At 41.7% G+C, this 24,777-nt stretch overlaps 1 protein-coding gene across 2 annotated transcripts in view; it reads right to left on the minus strand.

Moving 5' to 3' along the window:
• Positions 1-5,879: 5,879 nt before the first annotated feature.
• Positions 5,880-24,777, minus strand: part of TACC2 (transforming acidic coiled-coil containing protein 2) — a 79,985-nt gene continuing 61,087 nt past the window's right edge. Inside the window, exons 12-18 of one of the 2 annotated variants that reach the window (XM_035547826.2) lie at positions 20,287-20,430; positions 19,141-19,217; positions 14,920-14,963; positions 9,185-9,345; positions 8,534-8,640; positions 7,365-7,485; positions 5,880-6,441 (exon numbers count right to left, since the gene is read on the minus strand). In XM_035547826.2, the coding sequence (XP_035403719.1) occupies positions 6,376-6,441; positions 7,365-7,485; positions 8,534-8,640; positions 9,185-9,345; positions 14,920-14,963; positions 19,141-19,217; positions 20,287-20,430 (720 nt within the window). In that variant the 3' untranslated portion in view covers positions 5,880-6,375. The remainder of the gene's footprint in view (positions 6,442-7,364; positions 7,486-8,533; positions 8,641-9,184; positions 9,346-14,919; positions 14,964-19,140; positions 19,218-20,286; positions 20,431-24,777) is intronic. The other variant, XM_035547827.2, reaches the window with a different exon arrangement.

The raw sequence follows: 24,777 nt of genomic DNA on the forward strand, positions 1-24,777 counted from the left end.
GCAGTCAGGACTTCTGATCTCAGAATGAGAACAGGCCCCAAGGGGGGTCCAACCCACACCAGTCTGTGCTCCATTGATTCACTGCACACAAAGACACGATAGCACCAGGTACAAGGGCGTTCTGTCTTTTAGCCTCTAGTGAGCAGAGTCACAAGGCTGATGTTGAACATGGAGGGGGCTAAAAATAAACTGTGGTCTGTGACGCCGTGATGTACTTACACTTTGTTTCATTAAATAGCACAGCCTTGCAGAGAACCGGAGACCAATCTGGACCCTGCTTTTGGCTATGGGAAAAGCTGGGCTGGATGAATATTGATACAAATTTAGTTATGCATTTGCATGCTTCAGGGGCACTCTCCTCCAGTGTCCCCTCCTGGTTTCCAAAGGCTCTTCTTGAGAAGATGGAGAAATAAGGAATCACCATCTGTACTATTGTTAACAAGAATAGATATAAAGATAAAAAGATATAAAGAAACCACACAAATTATTAGTTTGGGCTACCTATAAGCAAATTATGTAAGTCAGAATTTTATTCACTTATAAAGCAGAAATTATAAGTCTCATGCTTTGGAGACCTTTCCTTGAAGGTGAGAGGCCAGGATTAAACTCAAGCCCAATACTTACCCAACGTATCCACTACATAGATCCGATAGGCAAAATAGAAGTCCCATCATTTTTTGTCGCAGCAGAATCCACTCCGCTCTGTTTCTGCTCCTTTTGTACCTGCTGTCAACATTAAGAAAGCCAGAAAGAGTATGCTGCTGTGCCAGAAACAATTAAGTGGGTTTTGAGACTCCAGAGCAACCAAACTGAAGATGATTATTTTCTATTTTACATATAGCTTGGAATAGCTTTGCAGTCATGGTAAATTTCAAATATATTTTTTTTGCATTTTTAATGGAGAGTTTAAAAAATATTCCATTTATTTTGTTCCATTTTGTTCCTGTGCTTGTGTTCCTGTTAATGTTTATGCCAAGAACCCCTGCAAAATACCTCTGCTATTTCCATAAATCCACGAGCACAGTTCATCGTTTACAGACATATGCATGCTTGCACACTACAGGTTCATAATTAGGCAGGATAAATGTCAGAACTGTAAAAAGAAAACCACAGCCCATTCGGTGCTGGATGGCAGAATCCAGTGGGAGCAGTGGGTGGCTGTGAGTTGCCTGAAGATCTGAGCCCTGGCTGTAGTCAGCAGTGACAGATGGTGTTTGTCAAGGGGACAGAGCCTCGCCTTCTTATTTTATCATGGAAATTTCACAGTGAGAAAACTATCAACGTTCACTGTTTTAGCTAACAAATTTAAGAAATAGATCCCACCGAAAAAAAGCCAGAATTCCTGCTGGAAGAGAAGCAGCCAGATGAAACTGGCAATTAAAAAGTGTGGTTTCTTTTATCCAGAGACATTGTCAGACTTTGCATATATTTTAATTTCTCATTCGGGAAATGCAGAGCATATACAGAGATTACATCCAATACAAATTTATCATTACAGAACAATCAGAAAATAAAGATACAATCGACACATATTTAGTGTAGCAGAACAGATTGAAGGAACTGATTCAAGCTGAGAATGAGATGAAAAATACTTACCAAGTGATTTTTACACAGATGAGATATTTAAGCCTAAATTAATATTCTCAGCCAAGATGTTGCATTGTTGCAATCTTTTTGTTTAACAGCTGTAGCAGACTTGTGCATAGCAACCAATTATAAAGCAGAAGCCCATCATCTGAGAGCCCCTTCAACAAGCCCCCAAAGAACAGTCCCAGTCTGAAGCCCCAGCCTACAGAAGATGGTGACAGGATCCAGCCAGAGAAAAGGGAACAGTCTGGCCAGCGCGACAGGCAACAGCTAAAAGACAGGTTAGGGTTACGCTCTGCTGAGAGGTTTCAGCGATTTCACTTGAAGAAGCTCGCTAGTTTGCAACCTTGACAAGATTTTTGAAAACTTTTGAAAATTTTGCAGGATTCTGTGACACACTACCTGGAATTGATTTTGTGAAGAATTATACTTAAAAACAAAATCACAACACAAAGCTAGTTGAAAAACTACTTTGACACATATTTTGTGAGTTCCATAAACTTGATAATCAAATCTTTTTCCAAATGGGCAACTAAAACTATAATTCTTCACTGACAGACCGCCTCTACTGCAATTACACCAGCTGGATTTAAAGCCGATGTGTGCTGGAGATCAGACCAGATCAATACAGTTGGGCATTGAAATCTGCAAAGATCGATCATCTGCCTATATTTCACTGTTATGAATCACCCCTGCCTTGCCAGCACCACTTTCCAATATCACAGACCCAACACCCTGCTTCTCGAGATCACATTGTATCATGCCACTTCTCGTCTTGCCTAGTTTGAACATCACCACTTCAAAGCAACACCTGCCCGTATACGAGCCAGTGATGTACAGTGCACTCTGTGATGGGGCCCGTTCTGGATCATTTACTGGGTAATACTGCAATGAATGGGACTATTAAAAATGTCAATTTAGTTCCTTACCTCTCTAGAGATCCCCATGTAATTTCATTCACTCTGTGAAATTAAAAGGAGATATAAACCACCACACATCGACTCACCCTCTTAATGACATCAGTGAAAGGAGGGGCTATATACCCTACACTCAAAGGCTAAAGTTTAGGACAGTGAAGAACATAGTCAAAACTGCAAGAGGAATTTGGATAAACAAAAATGTTATTACTCAAATTATCCCTACAATGTAGGGAATGACCACTTGTTTTCAGAAGTAGCAGTAGCAATCTTTGAAGGGGGGCTTACCTCTTCAAAACAACTTCCAAGCTCCTTTTTTTCCTTCTTCTTCCAGTGTTGTGGTAAGATCTCAAAGTATCAGAGGAGACTGGAAAAGTTCTTTTGTCTCAGGAAATATACACAACATATTTCCAAACATTTGTCTCTTAACAGACTTCTCTTACCAGTTTGTATTAATATTAAACTATACTTATTTCAGGTTTTCTGGCTTTGCTCCATTTGCAGATTTTCTCTGAAAAACTAACGAGCTAGCTAGAATTTTCAGTCACTGTGTGCCTGAAAATTTTAGCTTGTTTTTGACTGTATGCCAACAGCGAACAGCATCCAGACCACATTGATCCTTTACCTTACTACAAATGCTGCTACTTGCAGCTAAGATTTCTCCTCCTCTTTGTACATACTACCTACGTTGTGGGAAAATGTTACGTATTATCACGGTCAACCCCTCGGGATAAATGAGAAGAGGGTGGTGTTGCTTACATATAGGTCAGGGCATTATTAACAGATGCAACAATTTTTTATCTTATCATCTGTCAGGTCTGCCTACTGCTTTTTTCCTACTGAGAAATACGGTACGTGGAGTAACATGATTTAGAAAGTACAATCACCCTTCTCTAAAAAGGCAGACTTGTTGCTTCAGGATCTTGTTTTTCCCCCTCATGTCAGCTTCAGCAAGGGGTGCCAGCACAAGGACAAGAGGAGGAGAGAGAAGTAGCTTGTGGAGGTGCTGACTCTGGAGCCCAGGCTTTTTGCGTTGCAGTTGTTGGAGTAGCAGCACTGGACGCTCACTCCGGGTGCTCTGGATCCGTCCCTCTTTGCCCGCTCGCAGAACGAGCTGAACGAGCAGGACTTCATAACGCCGCCTGCAACAGAGCCACAAGGAGCCAGAGAGTGGCACGCTCACCTGCACCAGCCCGTCTGCACCTTCCCAGCAGGGATCTGGCCATCCAGTAGTGAGGAACCACACCGGTTTGGCCGTTCTTTACCAGTAAATGAGTACCATTGCATCACATCACAGCACTCCAGGAAGCTCCCACTTAAGCTAAATAATTGTAAATTTTTCTTAGGGACAACTGATGCACCTTAAATATCTCAGAGCATCAAAGTGCAGTGCCTCATTGGGCTCTTTTCTTTCCCAACTTCCAAGAAAGTCACTGAACTTATAAGATTTAAGAAAGAAGTAGGTAATACGTAAAATGCTCTTTTATAGCTATTGCATACTGTGGGATATGGCTCAGCATCACGGCATACTGACAAAGCATACTCAGCAAGGTTTTATAGTAGACTGCTGCTAAGCCAATAAAACAGAGATTCGTTAATCGGGTTTATTTTGAGAGAAAACATTCTTTTTTCCTCCTCTTTATCTGGCTATACTTTCCTAACACCATTAGGTTATTTATTTCTATTATTAAAAATTTGACGAGTGAACTGTTGGTGACTACTTACTTGCTTGTCCTCTAATGACCGCGCACGCATCTGAGTGCCCCGGACATTGCTGCGTTCCTTGTCTGTTACAGTCTTCATCGCTAGAACCTACGCAGGTGTAACACTGCAGTGCTTCACCTGCCAGCAGGAAGAAAAGAACTTGTGTAACAGTAGCGTTTAGAGTTTACAAAAGAAAAACAAAAGTTCTAAAATATCAGCTAGGCAGTCTAATTTTGTCTGAATCACATGAAAATATTGCCAAAAAGTTTTTAAAAAAATATTTTGCAAATCTTATCAATTTTTCTTTTTTAATGGGGTCCAAATACCAACTTTAAAGATAAAACTAAATCTTATGTTATTTGATTGTTAAATTTTCACTTAGCATAATCCAAAAATATCTGGTCTGTAATTGCACCCACACCTTGTTGTAACATTTTTAGAGAAGAGCCCGCTGTAACAAGCAGGAATATCATGTTTTTTTCCCCTCCATCAAGGTCTTTGGTCCACAGCACTATGAAAAAGTACACTGTAAACACCTAAAATCTGACTATGACCCATATTTAATTATCTCCTAAATTATTAGTTCAGCTGGAACACACAACAGTTTACCTTATGAGTTTTGCTTTTGCTTAAATATGACAACCACAACTTAATTCTCTTTATTTCCAAAGTTTATCCTTGGTTCAAACTACAAAGTATGTCCAAAGGCAAGCACGAATTTGAAACACATTTAAAATACCATACGTAAAACTTGCGGAGCAGAAGGCACACTTGCTGTCCACAGGGACACGTGCATTTACATTTGTTTGCACACGTATTTATGTTTACATTACACAGCAGAAGTGAAATTCTGCACTGCTAACCACGTACACAAAACACTCTGAAAACAAACAAACCTAGAAGAAAAGCCCAGAGAGGCAAAGAGGCTGAGCCATTCCTAAAGGAGGAAATAAAAATAAATTAAAAAGCAAAGAAGAGAGCTGACTTACTTTTTATTATAAGAAGGGAGCTGACGAGAACCAGGCTGAAGACTGTCCACATCATGGAGATACAGGAGATGTACCATTAGGCAAAGAAAGCAGTTTGTTTGCTATTAAAGCCTTAATGCTTATCTTACATACCTAATCCTCCGCAGACGCTGTCTTATAGGATAAAGAGGTGTGCAAGAATGCTACTTATCTAGCTTACTCTGGTTGGACTTCCAATCACACGTACCTCATCTCCGCAAACCCTGCAGGCAAATTCTACCAGAAGCAGGAAGAAGAAAATGTATTCACCTATCAGTGACAGATATGCTTAAAAACCACCAACCCTTCACCTCATGTCACAGCACCAGCCCATGCACACAGTCTCGTTACAGTGTGATCTGCAGGATCAGGGTCAGAGTATTAGACGTTTTGTAGGATTAAGCCTATGCTTGAGACTTGAACGGTCCAAATCTAGCATATATTTTTACAGAAAGTACAAGATACATATAGATAGATATAGACCTAGACATACACACAGGTGCACACAGGCAGTATAACCTTGCAACCTGGCCCCCGGGGTGCTCCAGGTACCATCCCCGGGCAGGGACACCTGAAGTGCTCCCTATGAAGGACTTCCATAACAAAGGGTGCTGTATCTGGAGCTGCACACGTAGTAAGCAAGTGAAATAAAATAAAGCCACTTCAAGTTTCAACGAAAAAAATTTATTTACAATAGAGAATTTCATTTAAGTGACATGCATTTTAATTTTTTTTTCATTTTTAATTTTATTTTACAAATCAGCAAATGCAGATAAAGTTTACACTCCTTAAGGCAAGAGTCCCCATGCAAGTAATACATGTTTATATTAAATCCAAAAGACATCCAACATGGGAACTCATGTACAAAGGGAAGGCTAGGATCAGCAATTTGTAATTTCTTAGAGAACTTGACAATCTCCCTGATACAGGAACTTTGAGATCAACTTGCTATGAATTATACTATGAAAATGCAAACAATAGCAAGAAATTCTGATAGTCATCTTAGTACTGCATACAATTAAATCAACTTTATTTAGAAAGAAAATACAGTAGTGCATACGAAAAAGTGAAAATATAACCTGTCCACGTAAATGTATGGACATCAGTGTGCCAATGGTCATATTGCACTCAGTATTGAAGTCCAGAAATTTGGTTAAAAGTTAGCTTTTCCCCATTTTGGCAATCAGTTCATCACAAATCTTTGTTAATTCTTCTATCTCTTTATTCTGGAAAGCAAAAGGAAGTATTAAATATTATGAAAAATATTGTTGCATTGAGTATTTAAAAAAAAATATTCAACCTTTGGGAGAGCTGTGGAGGAATTAGATTTTCTCCAATTGTGAGAACAGAATATATAAAATATATGCGTACATAGTAGAGCTACGTATAATGCATTCAAGCAATGTGCTTGTTTCCAGACAGAGCACCTCTTACTTCAATAAATACAATTTCACACTGAAGCACGTGGCTTTACAGCAGCTGTTCCTAGCCTGGGATGATAACGCGTAATGTAAATTTGTTTCTAGGCTGCTCTTCATAGCACTATTTTCATTCTGTTTTCTAGAGGCTCTAAGCAAGGACCTGTGTGTTATACTGGAAGTAAGCTCCTTTGCTAAGCTAGAGAACACGAGATATAAATAGGGATTTACACATCACTTTTGCTCCAAGCTGTACAGACCTGTGCCTGACCATTATGTCTATATAACAGCTACTGCCATTTCAGCTAACATTGGGATTACAGCTAAAATTAAAAACAAACAAAAAATGAAGGAACTAAACCAAGGAAGACCTCAAATCCCCAAAGCGAAGCAAACAAAAGGCTCTCCTTGGTACACAGGTGCACGCTGAGCTTTGACTGGATCTGAATCTGCCCCCGAGGCTGGCCAGTGGCTGCGATCACAGCCTGGCAGATGGGGCCATCTGCCCAAATTGCCTGGGGCACTCAGCAGATTTTGCTTAAGGCTTGAGCAGGGTGCGTACTCAGAGCAGAGAGCTGCTGGGCACGAGCAGCAAGAGGGGTCCTTGGGCAGACCTTGGCCATGGTCTGAGCTCCAGAGGAGAGCTGGATGCAGCCACTCTGGGGATAAGGTTGTGCTTCACCTTGGCCATACACCTGACTTGGTGTTAGAAGAGCTGAGCTGCTGCTTACCTTTTGTTCCAGTGTTCTTTCCAATGCATCCACTTTCAGCTGCTCTTTACGAAGGCTGGCCTGATATGCTGCTTGCTCTTGCTGAGCCTTGCCTCTCACTTGTGCAATTTCAGCATTGGCTCTAGAAAAACACAGATTTTTGTCACGTCAGGTTGTCTACAGAAGGGGACAGAAGGTACCCAAGGATGGACTACATATCAAAAGATGGGTGTTGGAGGGCAGGGCTGCTTTTGCTTTATCTTTGAAAGCAGCCTGAGACTTGTCCCTAGAGACTTTTGATGACTCCCTCCCTTGCTCAGCAGAGGCTGTAAAATCCTTTCTAAATGTCTGTTCCCTCTCTACTTCTCTCAGACTTGTGCTGGGGTCAAAGGTATTACTTAGCTGGAGGTGTTTTATGGAAGTTTCTCAATCTGATCTCCAGTTCTCACAGACTCTTGGGTCTAGAGGACTGTAATATGAGTCCTGGATGTAACCCCAGCAATGCTTCCTTGGGCATTACATGGAAGCATTAAAGATGATGATAACAATAATATCAACTGGACCTGCCTGTCTTGAGCCACAACCAGATGTTCGCTCCTCACTGGTGGCTTATGGAGTCACTTGTCCATACAGATCTGGCATGATCTTTTGTGCAACTCCTTATCACCCTCCCAAGTGCTGATCCAGCTTAGAACAGGGATCCAATACGAACAGAGGGAGGCTTGCACTGAAACAGTCGAATAGCACTTACACGTTCTGTTCTGCTGATTGATGTAAGGGCAATAACACAGCACAGGGGCAATAGCAAACCACGGGGGCATGAACACTAGCTGCAGATGTAAATATCTGAGCGCAGCCCTCCACAGCTGCACAAACCTAGCTAACGGCTTCTTTCTTGATCTTCCCTGCAAAATACGTTAAAGAAACATGAAGACATTTGATAAAGATAGAATTTTAAGGTGCTCTATGTGGCCTCCTCTTGGAGGACCCTTTCAATATGAAAATCATTGTTTCTTTAGCTATGGTTACCAGCACATTCCAGAAATGCTCAGTGTGGCATTTCATTAAACCCTCCATCACAGAGCAGCCTTGGCTTGGCATATTGAAGGAATAGTTTTGGGATGAAGGTCCAGCCACAGGGATCTTCCTGCAGCATGAACTCCTAAAAAGAGACGTGCACAGTCAATTACCTGTCCAGTTTTTCCTCGGCATGAATTTTGAGTGCTTGATACCTCTGTTCTTCTTTCTTTACTCGGGATAAATACTCCTGCGCGCATTTCTTTAATACCTCTTCATTCTTAAATGAAAACATTATGTTAAATTTAACCCAAGAGACTGAAGTGTACGACAGGCACTCACATTCATATATTTAAGGGATGCTGTTTAACACTGACACCCCCACACAGAGGTCATCCGAAGCAATACTACACAGTGCAGAAAGGTTTACAATGCTTCTGTTTGCATTTGATACCTGGCTGGAATCCGTTGTCTGAGGACTGACCAGAAATCACATATTAGATTTACCAGAACACTCAGTCCACAAGCCAGCCCTGATACCTGCTACAATTCCACAGTTATGTGACGTTTATTGAAATAATGGGAACAAGAAATGGGAACAAGCTGCTCTTGTGCCAAATCTTTATCTTCTCAAAGCTGTTAGCAAAAGAAAGCACAACCGAGCATTCATGCTCTCCCTACCACAGCACACTGCAGTCTGATGTAGTAAATCGGACTCACGACTGGAAACAAAGACGTGCCTGCTGTTAAGCAGCTTTGGTTTACCACCATGTGAGAGTCTGCTAGTTTTCCTCTTAAAGGGAAGGAACTTTAATGTGACTCACCTTTCGAAACCCCTCCAATACTTCTTTCATTTTTTCATATCTCCTGAAAAGATCTGCCAGTGATTTCTCCACTGAGTTCAGATCTGCCAAAGCTTGCTCCTTCTCCACTATCAGCTGCTGAACAGTATGATGGGAGACAGATTTCTCTCTCTGTTCATCCTCTGTTAGAAAGAAGATGGGAGGAGAAAAAAGCAATCAGTAAGGACACTGATTTCACTGTCATCTATAGCTTCTACTGTGCCGTGCTCTTTGATGCATGTTACTAACTTTGCGGAAGATCCAGAAAAGCCATTTTTATACAGAGACACAATCCTGTTTTGGCAAAGTTTGCTAAATACAGTGATAATTAAATATTTTGATACTAGGGAAAACTGAGAAAACATCTAACTGACGATTTATTTCACTTTGAACTCAGCTCTTTGAACTCTTTGAACTCTTTGAACTCTTTGAACTCTCGCACCATCTTTTCTAATCCCATACACAGAATTAAATCAAGCATGGAACTTTGCTTAATTTAACCCAACTCAAATTCTTCCCCTGGAAAAACACTGCTTTGCAAACTTTCATTCTTAGGAGCTCTGTAGGCAAGTGCCAGAAAGGAAATCTAACACTGGACAGACTTCTGGTTTGCAGAAAACATCTTCTAAGCTTCTCCTGCGTATAACTAAGGGAGGGTGGAAAACAGGAATCCGAATCTGGATGGAAGATGCCATTTTTCAAAGGTACTGACCTAGTAATAAATCAGAACACCTTTAGAGCGTTAGAACGAAAAGTCTGGCACTGTCTAGTAAAATGCTTTACTGTTTGCTTCATATCATAAAATACGATTTTTGTGTCCATGCTTTAAGGGCTCCTCTGAATGACATGGCAATGAAGGCAAACCCAGAAAAATCAGCACCTTTATACTACTTCGTTTTATAGTACTGTGGTTTTTTTTCCCCTCTGACAGAAATCGAAATAACAGAAGCTCTCCCAGCTAAAAAGCACAAGGCAGTTTAGACTCTACAACTTCTCATTTAAGCCTCCTATACTTAGAAACGTTCTGCCAAGAGTTTAGTTTTTTACTCGGACAGAAGCCTTCATCTGAAATCAGTATTTCATGGTGTCGGTCGGCTCTGAAGTGCCCCAGTTCATACTGCACTGAGTCTGCAGCACGGGGCGTAGCAATACCAAGATTTTACCAGTAAAGAAATGCCCCAGCAGTCTGATAACTTTCAATATTGCATCGGAAAGAAACAAACTTCCCCGTGCACTCTTCTGCATTCTGACTTCTTAAAGACATACTGTGGTCATTTGTAATCCCAAATAAAAGGAGAAACCCACTGATTTCTCATTCCTTATTTATTTTTCCGAAACCTGGCACGTTGTCACCTTGTGTTCCAGCAGCAGACTCGTTTAGGCACGCTGGAGATTTCCTACTGCCCAGCTCAGTCCCCAGCTGCTGACTGCAGGACGCTGCTCCTTGGCAAAAACTCGCCCGTCACAGCTCCGTGCAGAAGAAAGCAGCCACGTGCGTCATCAAGTGAAGTACTTAAACGCATTTCATGTGACAATGCAAAATAATAATAATAAAATCTGCCTTTATTTTGTCAGTTTACTGCCACATTTTAGCATCTTTGTCTTGTTTCGAGGGCAATCCAGAAAGCTGGTGACCCAAGGCTCACCCCTCACAACTAGGGAGCTCTTTCTTTTCCTCCCAGCACATCCTGGACCCCTGCTCTCTCTTCAGCTGGACCAGCTCCTTCAAACACCCCCAGCCCAGCTGTCCCAGCACACGTGCACTGGGACAACTGGTGCCAGACGCTCACTTTCTCCTCTCCTGGCCCAGGGACTGGGGAGGGAGCTGAAGATGAGGCATTTCTACCGGTGGAGCAAGGAGGAACGGGTCACCTGAAGAGAGGGAACGTTTCTGGTGTGCTTCATCTGGCTGGAGCGGGACTGGCAGACCCACCAGATGTTTTCTGCAGCTATCATTTAGCTTTAATGAAAAGGTGCTCAGCGGAGCTACGCTGACAGCAGCCTGCCAGCCACATCTTAGCTAAGCAGCTACAGATGCTTGCCTCTAAATTATTTTAAAATCAGCTTATGAAGTTATCTGATTAAAATATTTTAATTAAATGGCTTCCACATCTGCAAAACACACTGTCCATGGCATCCCACCACCACTAGGATGCTCAGGAATAACACTGTCCGGACTGCCAGGATGAGACCACCACCACAGGACGAGCAGACCCGCTCTGAGGCTCAGCCCAGCGTTCCACCACTGAATGGGAATGCAGCAAACAGAGAACAAAAGCCAAAGAAAACAAAAAATGCAGAATGCTGGTGTGAAAGTTGGTGAAAAGCTTTACTTACCAGGCTTGCCTGTTTGTTTTTGCAAGCAAATAGCATGAAGCAACAAAAACGGAAGCAAAATAGAAAATCAGGAATTGTTAGGAAAAGCAGAAAATAAGTAATGCAACATCCTGTAATGCACACAGCAAAACATCTCTTTGCTTTTCATAATGAGCATTTCATTATGGCTTTACACTTACAAGTACACGGATACATTTTTAACAGAAAAAAAGCCCGACATTACAAATCCAACGATACAAAGTAAAACCACGAGAGGGATTTCGGAAGGGGGCTGTGGGTGAGCGTGACCACGGTGTGTGTGTGCAATCACCCAGGGTGAGCTGCAGGCCTCAGCACCACGCAGCACGAGCAGCAGCACAAGCAGCAGCCAGCCCGCAAAGCCCCGAGCAAGGCCCTTCTTTTTCGTCCCCGTTCCCAACTGGAAGGGGAGTGTGTCAGGGGCTAGGAAGTGTGAGAAAAAAGGAAGAAGTGTTAAAGCACCAGAAAAAAAGTTATGCAAAGAGACACCAAAAGGGATCTATACACTGGCAGCTTCAAGCTCTGCTGTACAGCATGTGGCATGAAACTCATTGTACGAGCCGCGCCGGGTAATGCTGGGCTCTATGCGTACACAACAGCAAATACGAGAGCTGCCACAGCCCCTGAAATCAAGGGCAGTTACTGTTTGCAATGCGTGCTTTCAGTGCCTTTATATGCAACCACGTCCACCACCCTGTATCAGTAACACCAATAGTTTGTGTTCATCCTACAAGACAACCTGTAAAAGGCTGAGTAGGATCCATCAGCCACACTGAATAGTCATTAGAGGGATTTGTGAAATTGGTTCACTTGCGATGCCCCTGTATAAATAGCTCCGAAGGGTTAAATCATAAACAGAAAGAGCAGAGGCACTGCTTTTGTTGGAATGCACGGTTTGTGTTAGCAGCGAGACATGCAAAGAGCCCGCAGACAATCATCTTCCTCTACGGTGCGGCATTTGGGTGGGTAAATTCGTTTATCAGAAGGACAGTAATTTGCACAAATGTCAGGAGAAAGTGGGCTAATTAGATCAAAAATTTACATTACATGCAGTGAGAAGAAGCCTCGTATTTACTATGCTGCAGAATTTGCATATTGCTCCAATTAACACATGCTTTCTGTGCCACTCTTCTTTCGGTTGTTTTGAAAATGGACAGCAAATTACGTTATTCACAGCCACAGCTCTTAAAAACTTGCTGTAGATCATTTGAAAGACTCTGACATCCTCGGAATTAGAGGTTTAAAGTTTGCTATGTCCTCAGTGTTCAAAGATACAATGTTTTAAATATTCTTGTTTTCTTTAAATAAGAGGAATTGGCAATTGTAGCATGTGCTGTGCGTGCCATGGCTGTGCCTTTGTCTTAGGATCCCTATTCTGTACCTTCTCGTCGCACTACAGACTCAAAATGTGATTTATTTATTTTTAAATCCGCTTCTCAGAGAAGAATTTGAAATCAGAACGAAAATTCTGTTAAAGCTACATGCATATGCTGGGGAAGAAAGGGCAGGTCCTGTGTCTGTCCATACAAACGGCCAGGTGAAGCTGCCCAGCTCCCTGCACTGTTCCTGGGGAGCTATGCACAGGGCAGATACAGGACAGTGTTTTTCTACCTACTTGCTGAAAACATTCAGATGAAACTCTGCAGTACTGAAAACAATCACTTTGCAGCAGAACACATGGAACAGGACACGATTTCTCCAGTGTCAGAAAGAAGACTGAAATTACATTTTGGGGACTGCGACCCTGATTCTTTGCCACGTTTGGTAAATTTCCATGATTGCACACGAAATACCAGAGTACATTAAGTGCAAAACAAAGGGAACCAAATTCTTGGCATACTTTGGTCACTCCTATTTTAACGCTTGCATGATGAGAATGACAGACATTATGCCAGAAAGCAGGCAAATTCGTTCAGGTTCACATACAAAAGGCATTGGAGGCACAACACTAGGGAATGAAGCAAGGAAACAAATATTTATTTGTAGACCCTTTTTTTCTCTTTACACGATAGGAAGCTGGGCTGTCTCCCAGGGGCTATAAAATGTAGAAAAGCAGCAAAAGCACCAGACAGCTGAACTACTCCCCATCCCCTAATGCTAAAAAACAGAAGAAATGCAAAAATTGGGGGTCACACAACACTGGCCATGGGACTGCCAATTTGAAAAGGGACAAACCAACATACGTATGATAAGTCAATAGCTGTGACAGAAGTCCTTCCGTGTAAAAACCCTTTGTTGAAAGACGCACAGTTGCCCTTTGTGTCCCTGGCATGCTGTGCTCTCTCTGACAGCTCTCCCAGGGGAGTGAGAGCAGTAATTTATTTTGATTTGTTAATAGCCGGTGCGAATATGCTGGATTCACAACACTCTCCCTGCTCGTGGATATCAGTACCTAGATGAGCCTTTCTCCTGTGTCTCAAACCCCACAATTAACTGCCAGGCTGCTCCCCTGCTGTTAATGATGCTTCCCAGTGCTTTACCCAAGCCTGCCCAGGTGAGCACGGTGCTGCTTCTCATCAGCCACCGTTTCTTCTCCTGCTCATCCCCGTGCACTTGGCCGGGGAGAACCCACGACCCCGTGCAGCCCTGGGCACTTCTGGAGCTGAATCCATACAGGACAGCACAAGGCACTGGTGCTTTCTTCAGTGAGAGCAGGAAAAGAGCTTTGGAAACCTGCTGAGGAGGCTTTAACATCGCACCCTGGGGTCAGGCCTCCTGTGCCAAGGAAGTGCAAGAGTCCTGCGGGTTTTGAAAGGCTATCGAGTTTTTCACTCATGGGGCATTCTGATAACAAAGGTATTTTCTGATTACTGTGAGGCAAATTCTGCCACAATACAGATCTTAGAGGAGACCTTTATGTCAGTAACTGGGGAGGTGGATTGACCACTCACGATCTCTCAGCTGGGATTGAAGTTAATCTAGGTTTTGGTCTGACCAATGCACTTACCACAGATAATCCCCGTTGTTGTCAAGAGCTAAGTTTGGTATCTCCTGTCAGACAGCTGTGAGCAGATGACTAAAGGGTTTTTAGGTCATTCAGAGTCTCTCCCAGAGACACCTGTGAATTCTGAGCAAAGCGTCTGAACATGCTTCCGGTGGGACAGTTTGCTTCGATGCAGAACAAAAAGCCCTGACCTTCCTGTACTACGTGCACTGCCCCGGGGTCTGCTTTCCGTAAAACGAAGCTCTGGCTTTTCATCACAACCCAGCAACACACACCGGTGTCCTCGGATGCATCCCAATTCCCAGCAGCATCAGCAAGTGTAGCTAGCACAAAAACGAAGCCTACAGACAAACGTTTTTATGCTCTCTTCAGAAAATCACAGTGCAGGATAGCATCTTTTCATGGTAGAAATACCTACCTATCATCTGAGCAATCGTCTTCTCATATTCTGAAACTATTTTCCTGTAAGGGGAACAAAAACAAACAACTTTTGGCAAACATCATAATTGCTAATACTTATGTAGAAAATAAAGCTACTCAATAACTGAACGAAGGTATTAAAATCAGGATACGGATCCCACACCACATTTTTATAAGCTCTTTATTACCTACGTAACAAATAAAACCGACAGCTTAAACGTTGCTCCTTTACAGGGAGAGAAAAGGACTTGCTTTGAAACAAACAAACGTGTTATTTGACACATGCCCAAAGTACATTACCAATCCTGCTTTAAACATAAACATAATTGCATCGATTTCTTTCTTCCATCCCGTCTTTATTCTGTTTGCTTATTTTAATGTAAACATTAAGAAAAGTTATCACTGGTAGGCAAGTAAACCTAACAGGAGTACAGCTGGCCCTCATCCAAAATGTATCTCATCTTCCACTCTCTAAATGTGAAGAACCAATCCATTAGCACTTAAGAGAAAATGACTAAAACATTCAGTTATGGAGCACAAATTCCATCATGCCCTATTTCACAAATCTGTTTTGAAACAGAGGGGGTAAAATATTACTTTTAAGACTACTTTATTTTACATACTCACGGTAGGCTTTGAGTTTCCTTCTTGAAAAGAGGTTAGCCAAAATAAGCAGATTAAGTGTGATTTAGAAAGATGATCCATCCCCTTCCAGAGCCAAATAAAGCTAATAAAATGAGACTAGCTTGATCAGTGCTTTGATTTGTGAGCCACATAGGACTGCCTATGAAAAACAAAATTACTGCACACTTCATCTGAAGTGGATATTCAAAATAGCCCGCTGGTATTTGAATACATATTTTCTCAAGTCTTAGCTTGCATTCACGTGCCCCATTTTAGCTCAGTCTGCTGCAGTCGGTGAGGTTACAGCAAGGATGCGTGAAAATCCCAGGACGGAAGTCAGTAAGGAAAGGAGAGAGCTGCGGAGCTCCCCAAAACCAAACCAGTTCCCAGCACTGCCTGTGGGGAATCTGCATCAGAAGCAGACCCCAGACACCGGGATCACTTTCACGTCCGAAGAAGACTACCTCAAAAACCTACTGTAAGCAGGAAGGATTTTAAAGCCATGTCATATCCTTGTAATACTGATCACCTTTGGGAAGTTTTATCATCCTAGAGAAACGAGCCAAGGACTCAAGGCAATGAATACAGCATTAAATGCTGTTACAGTCCGACACCTCTCAGCCTGGGCTCCGCCACGGAATTTGGCAACAAAGCGAAAGAATATTTTCTATTTCTTACTTTCAGCAGCTTATGCTAGTTCAAGCACGCACCACATTCTGTGCATTACCCACCCTTACTAATAACGTAGCAGCTGTTCAATAAATGTGGGTACTGCAGCGCCACAGTGATTCTAATAATATTCAGTTTGGAAGGCGAGGTAAATCCGGGCTTGTTCCAGATTCATGTCAAAGGGCTTTTTTAGTCAAGAAGCCTAAAGAAACACCACATTATGGAAGGGAACCCCAGGGACGCTGGCCACATCATTCCTTTGTGATGGTGCATCTTAACCCTCCCTTGAGATGCTACATGGACTTAACTTCTGGGATTTTAGGTCTTTCAGTCTACTATAGAATTTCTGCAATTTCCTAAGTCATAAAAACACAGAAATCCAGGGCTACCTCTCCAGAGGTCACCTGCTTGACTTCCCACACCGAGGCATGATCAATTAGACCTCCAAACGACCATACTTAAGTATTTCAGGCCTGTCTCTGGGTGTACCCTTGGATTATGGTATGGCCCACCACTGGTTATCTGTTTGACAAATATTACAATATTATAATTCTCATCTTGGCCTCTGTTCTCCGGAGTGGAATTTCCTCCAGACTGGCATTTTTCTGGAAACCTAGCTGATCTCAGGATATTCCAGGTAGAGTACGCAGGGCTTGCATAAAGGAGCACTGCTTCTCCTTTTGGGGTAAGTGATGCTTTTATGCTTGCACTGCCAGATAATCCCTGCCTTTCCCTTCATTCCTTGCTTATAATTATGTCACATCCAATTACCACATCTCTAATTTACCACACATGGACTGATTTAACATCTAATCTTCCAAGTGAAATCTTTCTTTGGGCACACATGCACATTTCATCATTTTGTGACAGTATCTGCCAGACCTTTTCCCCATGTACGGTAGGGATGTGTCTGTGGGAAATTTGGCTTACATAAGGTGTCTTTTTTTTTTTTTTTTAATCAAATCTTATTGAGATCATAGACACAGAAGCAAACTCCTGTGAGGAACATGAAGGTATAGATCTGCAGTGTGTCAGCTGCTCTGCATCATCCCTGCTCTCCTTTCATTAAGGAATAAGCAACCTCTGTCCGTGCTTGTTTGCAGCTGGCAGGCATGTGCACCCAGGCAGTTCCCAGAAAACAGACAAAGTACCACACTGGAGCGTGTGCTGAACTCTGAGTCATTTTTTACACAGTTGCTAGGGTTTTTTTTCATTCCATGTGTTGCTTCTTAGATTTGACTGCTTGCGGTGGCTCCTTTCCATTTTGCCTCATTATGCACTCAAAGAGCTGTGCCGGGGTTTTGGTTCCTTTCCCAAGCAGAGAGCAGGAGGTGAGAGAACTCAGCGGGGTGCTGGGAGATGGTTCCTCTCAAAGAAATCAAGTGGCTGCCCTTGCCTTTTGCAGACGCCTCTCTTAAGATGCTTTGGCTCTAAGCCCTGCACTCCTCTACTCAAATCTGCCACGTGTGACTCCTGGCATCCCTGCTAGTGTTTGTTGACTTCTGCACCACAATCCCCTATTACCTCTACTACATAAGTACAGTTTTCTGGGATGCCAGCAGGAATTGCACGTGCAGGTCATCCCTTGATACAGCTCATTGGCCTGAGCTTTAAGCTACCTGGGCTTTTAACTTTGGGAAGAAGTTGGCACTAAGAACAGAAGTGATTTTGAAGAAAAGTCAGTTTCAGAAGTGACCACAGAAATTATTACTCAGAAAGATGGATGCTCAAATAATCTGTCAGTTCTCTTTCATTTAGGAGTTAAGGGCGTGGAGGTTGAGGATTGTGTCTGTCTGTTTGATGGTACAAAGTAATAGACTTTAGACTCCATAAAATACTTCTACAAAGTCTCTTTTAAAATTGATGACTTTCTCAGATTCAGATTGATGAGCAGGTCAAACTTATCTGTATGTTGCTCTTATGGCATTACCACTGGAAAAGAAACACAGAATGGCTGAAACTTTCAACTGACTAAACGGGAAGCAAAAATGAGTCTTTGGGCAACACCCTTCACCTTGTCCACTACAGTGACTTTGTTGTCACCTTTGCAAATGACAAGGACCTGGGCTGGGATGGAAGGTCAAACCTGTTATGTTCCAGTATACAAATATTTAATGTAACAGAGACAGGTTTGCAAGGAGAAATAAAATACATTAGAACTACAGATATAACTAGAAAGACCTGAAAAGCTCAGGGTCCTTCTGTCAGCTCTCAAATGGAGCAGCAAAATCCAAGATAAACACTGGTTAACTGAAATCAAGCTTAGTGTGTGGGATAATTAAAAGTGTAGCTCAGTTCAAAGAAAAGCATGTTGAATTTTCTCGAAGGTCAACACTCAGAGTCATTCCTTTCCAAGGAATGTTTTTCTACTGCCAGCTGAATTTTTGTTTTTTTAATGTTAAAGAAACATTTTGTAATAATCTCCTGAAGGGAGCCTCTACTGCTCATACCCATATTCAAACTTTCACATGCTCTTTTCTGTTGCCAAAATTATTTGCAGAAAGTGAATTTTAAATTAGCATGTGCACATCTCTGCCAGTGCTGCAGGCAGACTAATTCAGTCAAGCAAGAGAAACACCACAATGCAATGCATGTGAGAATTCACAGGTGTGGTGAGCAGCACAAGCTGGAGAAAATTCTTTCCTTACATTAAGATTACGTTAGATTAAGACCCATTATTTCAGTATTCTGAGGATGTAAATGAGATTAGCAACATATAAGTCTTCAATGACTACCTTGAACAACAGTGCCCACCACGCATGGCAAAAACAAAGTATCAGTTTAGGATCAATCTAGAGTCTGCAGTTAAAAATAACGGAACAATTTCAGCTAACCAAAAGAATTATACAGTCATGGTACTCTGTGTACTATCCACAGTCTGAAAAGAGAGACTGTCAGTGTGGTTAGTGACAAGTTAATAACCCACCTCATTTCCATCACTTCCCTTCTGCTTTCTTCATATTTCTCTTTCCACTCAGATACTTCTCTTTCCTTGGCCACAATCTTAAACAAAGAAAAAGAAAAGCAAAAATAAGTGATCCATTAAAGAAGAAATTAAATAAGTGTGCAATATATGAATTTACCTCCAATTCTAATTAACAGAGGTATAATTTTCAAATGTATAATGGGTTCAAATATACGCATTCCCAATGATTTTTTCTTTTACAGACTTTAAGATGCAATTTAAGAAGTTTGGATGTGAAATCATACTCATTTCAAAAAACTAACTTAGTGAAGTAGATGCAACGTTCTTGTCTCATGTTTCATCCCTGATCATAACAAGGACACTTTTCAAGAAATACTATATTATTCTATACAATGTCTGATTTGGAGCCAGACCTGAAATAGTTTTGTACATGGTTTTGGAACATGGTCCCATGATTTGTTCTCTAAGAAAGCTCTACAGCGTCTGCATGCATATTTAGGGCTGACTGTCCATTAAATTTTATACTCCAAGGACTGCGTTCCTTCATGCTCCTTTTGTTCACACAATCTATCATATATTTCAGAATACGAGACTGTACCATTTTTTCTAATTGTTAGACACTGCAATGGGCTTCCTAGAGAGGTGGTTGACACCCCATACCTGTTGGTGTTTAAGAGGCATTTAGATAATGCTCTTAATGATATGTTTTAATTTGGTGTCAGCCCTGAAATAGTCTGACAGTTGGACTGGATGATTTTTGTAGGTCCCTTCTACCTGAAAGTATTCTACTCTATTCTAGGACTAGCCAGACTAATTTTATATGCATCTTTGAAAAATACTTATGATTCCTATTTCCATTTACAATTTTTATAAAATTACATACTAATGTAAAGAGAGACAGAATACAGTTAAAAGCAATAAAGATTTTTTCTCATATAACATCTTATTTTCATTTACATCAAAAGAAGTAAACTTAGAGTGTAGTGCCATTTGCTTTGGTAGCCTCTAGTGTAGCTTTAGCATGGCTGAGAATAGTCTCAAGAATAGTAAAAGTAATCATAATATGAAGAATTTGGGAGAAAATAGGAAAGACAAAAGTAAACCACAAGGGACACATATTTCCTTTTCTAAATTATGAAAAATTACCTCTGCTCTGGCCAGTCGTAGTGCAGAGTCTAAGTCTTGCTGGGGGTAGAGAAGACTTGTGGTGCTTTCTGCATCTGAGGTGCCGATCCGGGAGTACAGCGCACTTTTAGAGATGGAAACATCTGCTGGGATAGCAGGTTCTCTCTGTGTGTTTGTTTTTTTAAATACAAAGAAATGAACCATTAAATATGTGTTTAGCTAATGTTTTCTGGGTGCTAGGCACCAGGATCCTGAGCTAGGACTAAAAGCCTGTGCACTACTAAATTATAACAGCAGTAACACTGACAAGGAAATTTCAATTTAGCAACGATAAAATAAACATTTAAAATCCATGGTAAGCATCAGAAGAGCCATATAACTCTTACTGGGAGAAAATAAAGATAGCACTTTGTCCCCAATATTTTAGGGTTTTATTTTAGACAATTTACTACTTCCTGATGCAGAGATTTCATAAAAACATCCACAAGAAATGCACATCAGCAGAGGAAACTAGAATTGGAGGCAGAGAGCTCATTAAGGGGAAATATGCTTCCATAAAAATAGATGAGATCAAAAAATCAGAACAAAGCGGATGTCCCACCTTCCTAGTTCTGCCATGGCAGTATACCTTTACCTATCATAAAACACTCTTTCATAAAAGCTGTGAATATATAGGTGATGTTGTTGCCCTGCTGGTATTTAAGCATGCGATTAGTATGTTAAATGAGGTTTTATTTGCAGCTGCTGCTCTTGCTCACATCGGTGGTCCACACTGACTCAGAAGGAGAGCAGCATGTGAAATGAGGAAGAGTTATGAGAAACTGAGATGCGTCATCTTGCAAACACTCCACAAATAAACAATTCAAATTACAGTGCATTAAAAGCAAGAAGTTTATAAAAGACAGTTAGGAAGGTGCTAAACAAAAACCCACATCTTGAGACACCATGTGCAGCAGACCGATGGTCTGGATGTGTACGCTTTGCTGCTGGAGCAACAGCAGACTCCTTGCACTCTATAGCATAGCACCTCTCCCCTGAACTTCTTCCCCTGCAGCACTCCCCTCAGAGCACACCCTCTGTATCAGAGGCACCACAACAGCTTTTTACGTCCCTCTGTCCCCTCCCTGTGCTTTGCACGTTGCGATCAAGCAGTTGATGTGCCCGCGCTGACGGCCCGGCTGGGCCCTGCCTCAGGCTGGTAGGGAAACAAAATGTCCTCCCTCTCAGCTGCTGGGGGAGCACAGAATAATTTCGGGGTGGAGGTGACCGTATCCCTGTTGCTGGGATTTAATGCTCTCCTCCTCTCTCAAACAGGCATGAAACTGGCCAAGGAATTGGAATTACGGGGGAGGAGGAGGAGAGGCCACAGCCTGTGTCTGAGGAGGCAGCCCTGGAGTCCGCTGGGCCAAGGCTCTGCTGCTCGTTTTAGTGTTCACTCAGAGACCCAGGAGCTGGTCCCCTGCTCACCCACAGCCTTGTGACTTCTTTCCCATTAGCCAGAACATTGCGTAAAGTCAGATTTCAGGGGCCCGCCTGAGTTGGCAGGATTTTATGGTTGCTTAGCACTAACAAAAGGGCAAGATAAGGCTTATCTATGGAGAAAGAGGGCCTGCCATGCTGCTCTTGCACTTAGTATGTACGTATTTTTAATAATTATATATAGAAAAGATAAAATATTTTATTTTTTAAAAGTGTTTTTTAATTATTATTTTTTAATCAATAAAACAGGAGAGCTGTATTCTACTGCTTGAAGCATAGGAACTTGAAAGTGAGTAGCTAATACCTGAATCACGGCTCAGCCCTCCTCCCCGCAAGGCACACACAAACAGATCTCATTTATATCAGCAGCACATGCTTTGTATCAACGCAGTTGAAGGCAATTTTGTCAGATGCTATTCCATAAATCCTTCACTTGCTCACACCTCTTCTTGCATATCCTCAGAAATAACAGAAAGGCTCCAAAGGTTCTGCAATCCTTTCTGAACCCTCACATCACACCTTACTGAAGAAACTGCCTTAAAAATTAAACGCAATGCTCATGCTAGGAAAACACAGGAACGGATGTTATGAATTCCACATCTGTGGGCAACATGACAATACCACATCAGCAATGTTAAAAGACCGGACAAGAAAATTCAATTAGAGCACTAACAAGCTAAACAGTACTTCAAAACACCATGCTGCATGTTTGTTTATATAGGAGTCTCACTAATTTGCTCTGTATTTTTTGCTCATTTTTAAACACAGGGGTCATTTGACTCTGTACTTCTAGTATTTATGGTGCAGGCCATTCATCTCTTTTTTTGCAGCATTTAACCACAAACTAATAATCAATTCCAACACAACAAGGAGGTGCAACCTCAATTCCAGGTATTTTCCTACCTCAGCACAAGATCTAGCAAAATTACAGAGCATGTATTCTTGAAATTATCTCCCAATATACAACAACTATTCAGGAAAAAATACATCTGGGACACAAGCTCAGGCATCTGTGTATATGCGTATATACAAAAACACATGGTGCTGTCCACAGATCTCAGTAAAGGTAAAACAGGCAATAAATACGACTACTGCTGTTTAAATTCTGTATTCTAGCTTCAAAAAAATGTACTTTATTTCCTCCTCAAACATGAGGCAAGATAAACTGAGAGATGAAAAAGAGCTATTAGATCATCAAAGCTGCCCTCCAAAGAAAGGCCATCCTGAAGATCAATCTATTGAACTGTATATATCATATTTCAAAAGCCTCCTGCCACGTAATTTGCTGGATCTCATGAAGAGATTGCTGGAAAATATTCATTGTGGTATAGGAAACACAAATTTCCTTAAGCTCACACAAAAATGTGTCAAAGTAACTGCCAACATGATGAAGATTTTTAAGGAAAAAAGAACATTTAAGGCACTTAATACATACTTATGTGTTTTTGTCTATAGGACTCAACACCTCACTGATGTTTTTTCTAATTCTCCCTTGCATTTGAGTAAATTGCACAAAAGAATAATACCAATGACATGCAAGAAAACCTTAAAATTTCCCAAAAACTACTACAAAAGCTCTTAGAACTTAACCAGTTAGTAGAAATGCTGGCGGTTACTGGTCCCACCAGTATTGTCCTGACTTTGGAAATACTTCACACGAGTCCCAGCTGGGCTGCTGGCTTCTCTCTTTGGCAGGAACATAACAAACCCTCTGTCAGAGCATCCTGTACTGGTCTTTGTGGTTTTATCTCAAAAGCCAATTCTACACAGCTCCAAACTGATGTCCAATTCACTAGTTGATATTTTCTACCTCCAAATATTCCTATCATCGGAAAATAAAATAACCCAACAGGATGACAGTCAATGCTTTCAGTTCAGTGCCTAACTGCCAAGATGGTGAGCAGTTAATTGGGATAATAATAAGCATAGGGATTTATAAGTCACCAAACCTCACACAGAAAGATTAGGGTCTGCAGGGAATTACTACTAAATGTAGGTCACTGCGATCTTAGTGTAAATATTTGAGAGTGCAGTGCACTTCCCCTTCTCTTCCAGCACCTTTTACAGAAACCAGATATCTGACCAGAACGGGAATAAATGCATATTGATTAACCAGCTGCAGTTATCTTGCTTCAAGAAGGTCAAAGTGCAAGAAAACGAAGAAAGGCACTGCAATGAAAATGATAAGCAGTTTTTATCATACTGCTTAGGGAAATATGTATTTAGCCCTGCTGAAAATTAGCTTACCCTCTACAAGCACTCACACACTGTCTGGGTGCATATCAAATGATCTAATCTTTTAACTAATTGATGCATGTGCACACAGGTCAATGGAGGTGTAGCAAGACCTGTTTATGCTTGTAACTCTACTGAAAAGCAAGTAAAATCCAGGTGTAAGTTCTCTGCATGTGGTTTTACTAGAAAAAAAAGGTATACTTGTCTGAAGGAAATAAACCTCTCTTACTACCAGGAGAGCATCCCAAAGCGTTGATACTCTAATCCCATTTGTCCCTATGCCTTTCCTTTCAGTTTCTCTCCTTTACTTATTTCAACACACAACTCTTCACCACCTCAGCATCTGCAGAGTGGCTGACACAAACCCGAGTGGCTCTCTGTTCAAGTTGCACCTACAGAAAAATGACCACAGGACACAGTAATGGGGACTGTTTGTGCTTGTTAGCCACCCTGCAATGGCTTAGCAAATGCTAAATGTAGTTATACAACATGAAGGAAAGAACTGAGGCCAGCCAACCAGAAGGGAAGCCTGCCAGGTAGTATCAGAACTTAAGTCACTGCAGTTGTCTGGTGGATCCTATTATATGTAATCCAGGCCATCAGTCACTGTAGGTCACAAGGTTTGCCATCACAAGCTAGTTTAACATCAGCAACCTCCCACCTAAACAGTGAAGTTATCTGGGGACAAAAGTCCTTCCCAGCCTCGCGTGACATCCATATTATTCAGCTAAAACAAATCCTGTGACTGGGCTGAGACAGGGCCATGGGAATGTCCCTGTGCAAACCCAGTGAGGACCA

This window comes from Cygnus atratus, chromosome 7, assembly GCF_013377495.2.
Source record: "Cygnus atratus isolate AKBS03 ecotype Queensland, Australia chromosome 7, CAtr_DNAZoo_HiC_assembly, whole genome shotgun sequence".
Lineage (NCBI taxonomy): Eukaryota > Metazoa > Chordata > Aves > Anseriformes > Anatidae > Cygnus > Cygnus atratus.